The following is an 11,339-nucleotide window of genomic DNA, read 5'->3' as shown; positions in this document are numbered from 1 at the left end:
TGTCTCCTGGCACGGCCGCTCCAGACCCGTCGCCATCTTTATTCCTCTTATGTTCATTTCTAAAATTTAGTTATCTCCACCACACATGATTTCTGCATTTTCTCTCAGTAACCAAAGCATTCTTAACTAAGGCAGTGAATCTTAGGAGTAGAAAATCTTGTGAGAGCTCACTCTGCCAGCAAGGGTGGCAAAAAAACAGGATTAAGTATTTTAAAAAGCAAGATCCTTACCCACATGAAACTTACATTCTGGTTCTAGTTAGCATGCCAAAATCTCACTCTGAAACTTTTCATCTTAAAAAAGAATTCAGTCTAGAACAAATTCACCTTATTCAAAAAGTCCACATTCTCAGACCATTTTATTTCTAAAAGAACTGTTACAGACTTTTAGAAATAAACACAAATAGTATATCTGTAAATTTATCAGTAAGCAAATCATTTCCCTTACTAGTGCTTCTCAGACTACACAGCCTGGGGATGACCTAATTAGCACTGATGCTATCAACATCTGTAGTTAAGTCAATGTCCTAATTTCACTTGCTTAGGAAAAAATGATGTAATAATATAAATATTGGTTGAAAATGTTGGGATGTTTAAAAACTACTGGCAAATTGTTGTCATTTACAGTGACCCACAAATCTACACAATATTATAAAACTTTATAGTATAATAAGTACTTGAACTGTGTTGTGACTACGCTACACCAAAATATGTTTCATTTCTCTACTGTAAGTGGCACCTCACTGTGAAGTACAAATTTACTTTATTCCTTTAATGTTCTAATTTTTAAATGCCATATTTACACTTCTAGATTTTTATTGCACTTTATTACATTTTAAGTTTGGTCGAAAGTACATTGATTGATAGGATGATGTGATGGAGGGGTTTTGATCTTTATTTTGAGATTTGAGGGCCTTCAGCCCATGGCGTACTATGTAATCAATCAGAGAAGGACTAGTCATCTGTGAGGATGTGACCAGGCTTTTTGATGCATGTAGCTTTGTGGGCAAATCCATAAACTTGGAGTCAAAAGAATCACTTAGGAATTGTTTTCTTTTCTTTAAAAAATGCAAAAAGTATTTGCTTCTTCTGCATCAAACTTTTACTATAGGGATTGAATAAGATAATGGGACCATTTTGCGAAAATTATACATGGTTCTGGAAACCATAACTGGTATTATTTCAGTTTTCTGTCATTCATTTTCAGCTCACCAATATTATTATAATTTATGCATATGTATTTAAGGAAAGAATACTTCTCATCAAAATTTGAATTATAGACTTAAAGTACTCCTGTTTTTCGAAGTGCTATTGGCCTTTTTGGAGCTATAAGCAAAAGATGAGATTCTCTTTAATAACTAGTCACCCATATTAAACAACACTGTGAAACCACTCTCCAATGACTTAAGGCACAATGAGCCAGTAGGGACAGAAAACTCCATAGGCATCAGAAGTAATACATCAGATATGACAGAGACACTGTGGGTGAACCCAAGTCATTCATTGAGTTCTGTGGCATGCAGTGACAATCATGGAAAATTAACAAAGAAGTGGAGCCCTTTCCTTTAATAATACCAAAGGATTAAGAGGACCTAAAAATCAATTGACTAATCAATAGCATTTAACTGCTTGGAGCATTTCCCCCATGCTAATCAGTCATTTAATTGTTTAAACTAAAGACCTCCAGTTTCCCCAATTACTGAACTAATTTACAAGACATGATCTAGGATGTCAGAGTCTACTGATTCTCTCTCTCTCCTCTCTCACTACTGATTCAGAAGACTCTTGAAAAGGAGAATGTGTTGGGGGGGGGGTGTTCTCCCAGCTTGCAGACATTTGTGAATTAATGTGATACTCCCAAGTTCTAAATATGTATATTTGCTTGAGAATATGGGTGGGAACTTGATTGAATTCTGGAGTAATGGAGGTCCAAATAGCTAAAGAAAATGTCTATACACGATATATGTGCAGGCTTTTCAAATCTTAACTTCAGGAGCCTGCAGCAAAGACTCTGAATTCAAAACACCAAAAGGTATTCTAACAACACATGTGAAGTGAAATCTTGTTACCTACTTGCATATTGCCAGCAACTCTAGTATAAAAACCTCTTATAAACTTTTTTTTTTAAGTTAAATGCCACTGTGGGGGAAAAACAACACTAAGAAATAACTTTAAACAGAAGGAAAAAACTTTTTTATTGATATGTTTTACTTTGCTGGCAGACCAGAGCAAAGGTTTTGTGAACATTTAAAAGATGAAAAAGGTGAAGAATCCCAGAAGCGGTTTATCTTGAAGCGAGATAACTCTAGTATTGATAAAGAAGACAATCAGGTTGGTTCTCAAGTTTGAGAGTGGCTGACATTGTTGTCTTTGAAGGTGGGCTGACTGATGTTTTTGTCATTCCTCTGTTGTCCCTCCTTCCCTCCCAACCCTCCCCTGCCTCTGATAACACTGTCCTCTCTCCAACCTCCTTGCCTCGCCCCCCTGGCCTCCCTCTTTGGCCTTCAGTGGGTAGCAAAAAAAAAACATGTCCTGGTTGCTTTAGCAGTGGCTCTGTGTTGGGATGCATGGGTGGTGCTTGGCGCAGTTTCTGCTGCATGTCTTGGGGTGGTCGGGATGCCACAGGCTCTAAGCTGTGGGGAAAAGCTTTGTCAGTCGCATTTTCAGATGTCTGTGTAACTATGGCAGTCGTTCCACTCCCTACAGCTTTGTCCTTCAGTTGTGCACAAATTGAGCTGGATTATCAATACGGACTGATGATCAACCGGTGTAGCTGTAAAGAACAAACCTTGTTATGGTGAGGACAGGTGGATTTTGCAACTATCCTAAAATAAGTCTCCACGAAAAGAATTGAGTTCATGTTTTAGTTACCTACCCTTTCTCTTTCCCATGTTTTATGGTCCATGTAAATTGTCTGCTTCTTTTGCATGTACTGTAGCAGAACTTTATCCTTGTGTATTTTGCTTGTGACAAAACGCTATGTTGTTCTAGAGCAGTTTTATTCATGGTACCTGGACAAGGGTCAAGGGACTTTAAATCTCTTCTCTAGATGGGGGTGTGGGAATCTAGGGTGATTAAGAGGAAAGCTAAGAAAATGGCAATAGAAAACAAACTTTAAATGATAATAAGAACAATGGAAAGTCATATAAATGTCATCACAGTTATACTTTGTGTCTCTGACAATCAAAATAGATTTTTTGAAAATGACTTTGCCTTAGAATGCTAAAAGGTAAGACAATATGCATCTCACTCAAGTTATCATTTTAATTACTCTCAGTGAGTCACCATAAGCCAGTGTGTGCATCTCTGACGTGCTTTTTTGAAAACCTGTTCATCATTTGTATCTCGTTTCCTCCCACCACCACTGCCACCATCACCAAGCTCCACCGTGGCTCGTGTTGACTATAACATGTGCCTATGTCGTGTACTTAGTGGGTGTCTGTTGAGTGGATGGATGAGTGCGATTAGTGAACCGCATTTTGTGAGGAGTGGCAAGAATAAGAGGGGAGGGTAGTAGAGATGCAGGAAGGGGTTCAGATGAGAGGATAAAGAGGAGCAGTCCTCATGCTGGGTCCTTTGGATTGTTACTTTAGTTTTCTAGGAATTGGCCCTTATCAACAAACATGTCTTTTAAAATTTAGTTTATCAGCCTGAGGCCCTACTTTCTATACCAGATACAATTCATAGGATTATTGAAAGAATAAAAAACACACATTAAGAGACAGGGAAAGACTGTTCACACCTTTCTTTCTTTCTGTCCATTACTCTCTTTGCTCACTTGCTCTTTCTCCAGTCCCCAAGTTTTCAAAACAATGTCCTCCCTCAGCCACCATGAACTAGTCACTGTTTTTTTCACCAGCATACTGCCTCCTTCTGAGGTGTCACAACCACATAGGTTAGCAAGGGATACAGACTTCATCACGGGTGAGCCACCACATGCCTGAACTGGCTGAACATTCAGGGGCGTTCATTTTGGAAACACCTGTGCTACTTGCATCCAGCAAGGAAGCAGCCAGGAGCAGCAAACACCTCCTATCATTGCATGCCACGCATGCACATGGTACAGGAACCCCAACACAGACTTTCTAGGGACCCAAGGGAGTGAGGCTCTCCATGCTCCATTTCTTTAAATGAACATTTATGATTCTCAGCTGACAGTTGCTTAACCGTACATTTCTAACAACTCAACTTGGATAACCCTCCTGATTTCTTTTTTCTGTTCAGCAAAACAGAATGCATCCATTTAGAGATGACAGACGAAGTAAATCAATTGAAGAGAGAGAAGAGGAATATCAGAGAGTGAGGGAGAGAATATTTGCACACGATGTGAGTAGTTGTTTTAATTGCCTCTTTAGTGCGGTCCTTCCATCAGCAGTAAGGCAGCGTCCTTCCCCAGACAGTGAGCTGGCAGGGAATATGGAGGCTGGAGTCAGGCAACAAATCGAACTGCAGCAAACTTGAGGTGTTTCTGGAAGAGGACCTGGCTCAGGGAAGTGAAACAAAACTAGCCAAGTCTTGGGTATGTTCCTAGGATATGACTGGTATAATTTCAGTCAGTAAAATAGACTTTAAGTACAGAGAGAGGTTGTCAGGTTTGAAGAAGTGCCTTCACATTCATATTGGCCAGCAGATAACCTACTGCTGTGTTCTTTTAAATACCAACATTGTGCAGAGGAAAGAATTACAAAGAAGATTCTATTGATCACACACACACGTACATATGCACAGAGTATTTGCTGGATTCTTAGCAAATATGGACATTTTATTATACTAAAGTTAGATAATAATGCTCATTTTTCCCTTCAATTTCAGATCAAATCAGGTCTGTGAACAGTTCATCAAGGGAATAATCACAAAACAATTTCTTTTGTTCAAATCCCAACAAAAAAAATGTGGTTGGAGTTTTTTATCTTTTACCCATTATGGCCAAGATAAAATGCAATTAAATTAAGTAAGAATTGAAAGGTGAAAAAAATAAAGGCTGGATTTAAATGCAAGAAAGTTAAAAGGGCAAGCTGTCGCCATCGCTTTTCCATTCCATTGAAGTCATTTGGCAGCCTCCTCAAAGCTTGTGGGTCCCTTCCTCTGCAGAAGTGGAAATATGAGCTCCTCTGTGAGACTCCGTGGGCAGCACTTCCAGCTTTGCTAAGTTAGGGGAAGCATCCAAACTTCTGTTGTGATTTGCCCATTCATACTATACAAAGCCAGCCCAGAGACCTAGGCTTCAGTGTCTGGCATGGAGGAGGACTGCTATCATTGCAGGTTTCAGGCCAAAGCATTTCTCTGATCCTCCAGCCAGTGCTGGAGCTGCAAAGGAGGTTTAACCTTCTCCAACACTGCATTTCTTTCATATTTTTACATCCCCCCCCCACCTTTCTTGAAAACACTAAAATAGAATTCTTTTTTTTTTTTTTTGTCTTTTTTCCGTGTCCGGCAACGGATCGCAACCCTCAGTGTTGCCCCCGTACCGGACCGGGGACCGGCAACGGGATTGCAAGCCTCGGTGTTGCTCCCGCACCTCGCTCAGCCAGTGAGCGGGAGCCGGTCCGTACGTGGGATCCGAACCCTCGGACGGGAGCGCCGCCACGCTTCCCAAGCAGCGCACTATCCAGTGCACCACCGGGCCGGCCCATAGAATTCTGATGATAAAATAATCTGGCCTAGTGCTCTGGAATTAGTGTGAGAGAGAAAAATGGAGGTTGCCACAGGTGGAGGTATGAATGCAATTCTAGAAGATTCTACATATGTGTGAGCTACTTAGACTCTTATTATGGTCAGAACTTTTGATGGTGGAAAACACAGCCTGATGCATAGTGAGCATTTAATTGTGTTTGATGGATATGAAAATGAAATGATGAGAGGATCTATTCTAGTCACGATAAGGTAAAGATGCCTACAGTGGGCTGGGAGGCTGAGTGTTCCTGTCTGAAGACTTTCGTAGAGAGAATTTTTTCTGAAAGCTAGTTCATTTTTTATCCATGTTCGTTCTCTCTCTCCTGCTTGCTCTCTTGGTCTCTGTACCTCTCTCTCTTGTTCTCTCTTGTTCTCTCTTGTTCTCTCTCTCTCTCTCCCTCTCTCCCTCTCTCCCTCTCTCCCTCTCTCCCTCTCTCCCTCTCTCTCTCTCTCTCTCTCTCTCTCTCTCTCTCTCTCTCTCTCTCTCTCTCTCAAACATTTTCCCTCACACTCTGGTCCTGGCAAGTTAAGTAATTTACCGATGAGGTGCCATGTTGAAAAGCAAATACTAATCACACAGATAATGCACAATCAACATTATGTTTCTTCTTTTCCTTTTTTTTTTTTTTTTTAATTGTGCTACATTGCTGAACACTGAAGATGTAGGTGTCAGGAAGTACTGTCACTGACACCTGCCTGCAATGCGGATGACACCCATGCTGGTTACAGCATTTGCAGATTCTAATGCCATAGTGAAGCCATCACAGACAGGGAGGAGGGTTGTCATGACTTCCTTTACACATTGCATTTCCATATGAGCCCGTAAAAGAGATTAATGGCTAGGGACCTAGGTCCCAGATTAAAGATTCAGGGCAATCTTTGCTGTTTGAAGCCTCTATAACCACATGTTGCGTTAATTTTTTTTTAAAGTAAAAGCAGACAAATGTGAGAAATCATAAACATCAAGCAAGTTATTGCCATATCCTTTCCATTTTATGAAATCATATGGCCACTTTGTTTAAAATGCTGTGGCTTCTTCTCTCAGCAGAAATAGAGGTGTGAGCTCCTTCAGTTGGCCAACACTTCTGACTTGACTAATTTAAATGGCGCACCAGCCTGTTTCTGACACTACTTTTAACCTAATATCCCAGGGCAGGGTTTTCAAATTGGCATCCTGTACCCAGACTGTACTCATAGAAGGGTGTCCAGGATTAAATGAAGCCCCTGAAATCATTTGCAAAATGTTACGGTCATGACGTGTGTACTTTTCTAAAGAAAGGTTCCCTATTATTTATCATATTTTCACAAGTTTTTATAACCCTTAAAAGGTGAAGAGCCACACTCTTACAGGGAAAAAAAAAAGCGCAGTGTCTGTCTCTGCAGCTCCACAGCTCAGCTAGAGACATGCAGTGATACCACTTCTATCTTTGTGTGTTAGCTATTTATTGCTGTATAACAAATTATCTCCAAATTTGGCAGCTTAAAACAAACAAAAAAATACTTATTATTGCACAGTTTCTGGGGGTCAGAAATCTGGGAGTGGCTTAGCTGGGTGTTTCTAGCTCAAGGTCTCTCACGAGGTTGCAGTTAAGCTGTCAGCTGGGGCTGCAATCATCTGAAGCCTTGACTGAGTAGCTGAGTGTCTTCCAACTCACGCACATGATAGTCGGCCCACTTCAATTTCTCACTGACTGTAGGCTGAAGATCTCGATCCCTTTCTACGTGAGCTACTCCATAGACTGTTGGGTGACTTCATGACAGGGCAGGTAGCTTCCTCTGGGAAGAGAGGTGGGAGAGCTCGGGATGGAAGCCAGTCTTTTATACCTAATCTTGGAGATTATATATATTCTCTTCCTCCGCATTCTACTGGACACACAGACTGACCTCGGAACAAAGTGGGATGTAGCATACAAAATTTTTAATATCAAGAGGCAGGGATCACTGGGGATGACCATCTATTAGTAGGATATTATTATATCCTCTATTAACATAAACTCTCAAAAACATAACATAGTAAAATAAATTTTCTTGAATTCATATAAAAACAAATCTTCCTTACCACTTACATAGACACAACGCACTTTAGTTTACTTTCACCTATGTATGTCCAGATTTGCAAATGATCTTTATCACTGCCCAAATTGTTGCAGCACAAGATTATTCTTTCATAAGATAATAATTAAAGTATATTAAGTCAATTATAAAACAAATACAAAGAATCCAGCATAAGGAAACTATGTTACAGAAATCTAATCTTTTTCTTAACTGGTCTTTAATTCAGTTTTTTCATAATTTAAAAACTGAGCTAACAAAACCAGCTTTTCCTGTCAATTATTATTTAAGTAGTGGAGTTGTTCAAAAAGGTTTAAATATTGATTAAGTACGTATATATATATTGCAATTTGAAGTAAAAATAGAGGGTTCAGAAATACCTTCTGGTATTTACACTTTAACAAAAGTCAAATTTATTTCATAATTAGAAATGTTCTTGAATCAAATGTTTCTTGGCGTCTAAGGTGTGTGTATGTGTTTGTGAGAGAGAGTGTGTGTGTGTGCTTTTGTGTGCAGGCACACAATCAAAATATGCAGATTGCTTCAGGGATTTTCTAGAGAAAAAATTTCAAACATAGTTTGAGAATTTTGGTATCTTGAGATAAGACAAATTTATTTATTATGTGAGATCTAAATAGTTCTAAATCAGAGCGCACCAGAATTTATTTCTCATGTAATAAGTAAATGCGCTTTTTGTAGTCAGTAATATCTGAAAAATAATTCTTTTTTGCATTGGCAAAGATTTAAGTTTATTTTATGGTTGATTCTGTTCAATGTTGCTAACTTTAGGAAGGTTAGGTTAATAAAGAAATATATTGCAAAAGGTATGTTTTGCCTTGTAGGTAATTTCTGAAGGATATTTATATATAAATAGGGACTCAGGGAGGAGCTCATCTCTGATCCCAGTATGTGCTGGGATCCCTCTTCAGTAAGAACTGGGGATGAGGGCATGTGGGGCCACCAGGGCTGGGGGTGGCAGGTGGGAGAGAGCTCTGTAACCCATTAGGCAAAATCGTTTTTCTCCTTTTAAAACAAAGTGAGCCTTTTATATCTGAGAATGCATATAACTGACAGCTTTGAATGTTACATTTAATTACTGTGACAATTTTCTTTTTCTGCTATTAAAATTTGCAAGTTATGAATATTACTTAAGAAAAAGTTTATTTTCTTTTTTTTTTTTCTTTTTGTCTTTTTTTTTTACTGACCGGTAATGGGATTGCAACCCTCGGTGTCACGCCCGCACCGGGGACCGGCAACAGGATCGCAACCCTCCGTGTTGCGCCCGCACCACGCTCAGCCAGTGAGCGGGAACCGGTCTCCACATGGGATCCGAACCCTCGGCGGGAGCGCCGCTGCACTCCCAAGCGGCGCACTCTCCAATGTGCCACCGGGCCGGCCCAAAGTTTATTTTCATCATCTTCTGAATCACAGCCCATAACCCTTTCTGTCTTGTTTATGAAAATGTGATAAAGAATGATAATTTTTTAGAATTTTTCCACAAAAATCAGAAAAATATTCTTGAGATATATTTTGGGGGAAAGGTATCTTTGACTTCTTACTGTCATAATAATTTGACGAGTTAGGAATGCTTAACTTTTCCCCAAATGCTATTAGATTAAGGAGTCTGAAGAGGTCAGTATGTCTTCGATCAACTCCCTCAAAGAAATAGAGCCTCAATAATTCTAATAGCCAGTAACGCATTACACTGTTAATTGGCCTCTTTCCAACCACAAAAGAGGAGAAGCTCCAAAGTATTGAAGTCATATTGTATATTTAAGACAACCTCACTTTCTTTCACATACTGTGACTTGACTCAAACGGTGGAAATAAAGAGAAGATATTTGATATTTCATTTTGTAAAAAGATTCTTTATAGAAATAACATCAATATTACATTATTTGTACTTTTTTCCCTTTGCATATATAAATGTTAAAGTTTAAAAAGCTATTTTCTGGAAAGTTTTGTCTTTTAAATGTTATTTTTGCTTTTTGTTAAAAAGAGTTTTGCACACTTGAGGTTCAGGATGTATGTTAAATGCAGGAAGGGTAAAACAGAAATGATTATAGACATGCCTTTGCTGAAATGTTCAGACCACTCAGGAAAACACTGAGTGTAAATATAGCCCTTTGTTTTAGTGGAAAGAAATGCTTTCTCTAGCAAAATGAAAAGAAACTAATATCCCATTTGCCTCTCTGAGTGGTGTTATGTTAGCAGCATCTTTTAATTCATGAGTTAGTTATTAAAAGGTCATTATTATTTCTTTAGTTGGATTTAATCTTAAAACAGACCTGTTAAATATCTATTTATCCCTTTAACAGGTCAATTATTCATTAGTTAGAGAATTTGCACATATATTATGGCATGTGTATACGTATGTTTAGAAACCTAATACTTTGAAAATAGTTTTGTATTACTTCCTAAACACAGTCACACTGTTATAGGATTACAACACCATATTTTGTCTAGACTTTTCTTTTTCTGTTTGTTTAAATTTAATTTGATCCCCCTTTTCTCAGCATGTAATGATAATGGAATTTTATCTTCCCTACATTGTGTATTAAACACAAGATAGGAGAGAAATGAATACTAGGTGAATGGAAGCTAAGAAGAAAATCACTGGTTTTCTATGAAAAATACTAAGAAATGTTAAATGGAACTTGATTTTTTTTAATTAATTAGTTTCATTTTGTCCTCACTTGTCTTCTGCCCTTCTCCCTTACTTAAGACTAATGACTGATGGCAGCTCTTCAATTGTGAGAGTCTTGCAAGTCAATCTCTTTCTATCATGAGAGTTTATCATTACCTGGTAATAATCACAGGATTGTGGTTTTATGGCTCTCTTATCCTTAGGTGGATCGTATCGAGTTTGCATGCTCTGCCTTGATTTGAACCTATTCTCTTGGCTTTGGTTGGTGGCTGCACCTCCACAGCTCTGGAGGAAACCGCTAGCTCAGAATCCGATGGTCACATGTTTCTCCGGCAGTTTCATTCACATTTTCTCTTCTGACCCTGATGCTGAATGGGCTAAATCTGTTTGAACCTTGGACATGCTCTGATGGAAAAGTACCCTATGCTGCATGAGAATTGTTTACTTCTCTAAATCTAACTTATTTTTTTTCCTTTGTAATTTTCATCTTTTGTACATATTTTTCTTAATCCTTTTCCCCTAGGAGGGGAATAGTTTTAAAATCAGGCAAGGATTTGAGATCTCTCAGCATATCCAGAACGTCTGATATGATGCCTTTTTTTATTTTTCAGTCAGTTTGCTCCCAGGAAAGCCTTTTTGTGGAAAACAGGTAAAATGAAATTTACTTTTTCATGTCTTTAGAGGAACAAAATCTGTCATGTGTGTCCTGCGTATCCATAGATATATATATATATCCCATATATAAGTGTGTGCTTGAATGTATGTATAAGTAAATACATATATCCATGCGTACACACATATATATTCACACATATATGTTATTTAGCATGTCTAAAAATTATTGAATTTGGGGAAAATGTTCTCTCAGTTACTTCCAAACAGAGGCTTAAACATTTTCCTTGTTTAAAGTCTCAATTTTTGGTTCTTCCAAAGGTGTAATTTCTGTTACCTTCACGAAGTGTTAAAAA

At 38.5% G+C, this 11,339-nt stretch overlaps 1 protein-coding gene across 1 annotated transcript in view; it reads left to right on the top strand.

Moving 5' to 3' along the window:
• The first annotated feature begins 2,007 nt into the window (after positions 1–2,007).
• LOC103609508 (cAMP-regulated phosphoprotein 21-like) overlaps positions 2,008–11,339 on the top strand; it is a 36,257-nt gene continuing 26,925 nt past the window's right edge. The window contains exons 1-3 of the mRNA XM_008593815.1: positions 2,008–2,330; positions 4,224–4,325; positions 10,983–11,020. Of these exons, the coding sequence (XP_008592037.1) occupies positions 2,202–2,330; positions 4,224–4,325; positions 10,983–11,020 (269 nt within the window). The 5' untranslated portion in view covers positions 2,008–2,201. The remainder of the gene's footprint in view (positions 2,331–4,223; positions 4,326–10,982; positions 11,021–11,339) is intronic.

The sequence above is a fragment of the Galeopterus variegatus genome, unplaced genomic scaffold (assembly GCF_000696425.1).
Source record: "Galeopterus variegatus unplaced genomic scaffold, G_variegatus-3.0.2 Scaffold9699, whole genome shotgun sequence".
In the NCBI taxonomy this organism is placed as follows: domain Eukaryota; kingdom Metazoa; phylum Chordata; class Mammalia; order Dermoptera; family Cynocephalidae; genus Galeopterus; species Galeopterus variegatus.
This window is presented reverse-complemented; position numbering and strand designations above follow the sequence as displayed.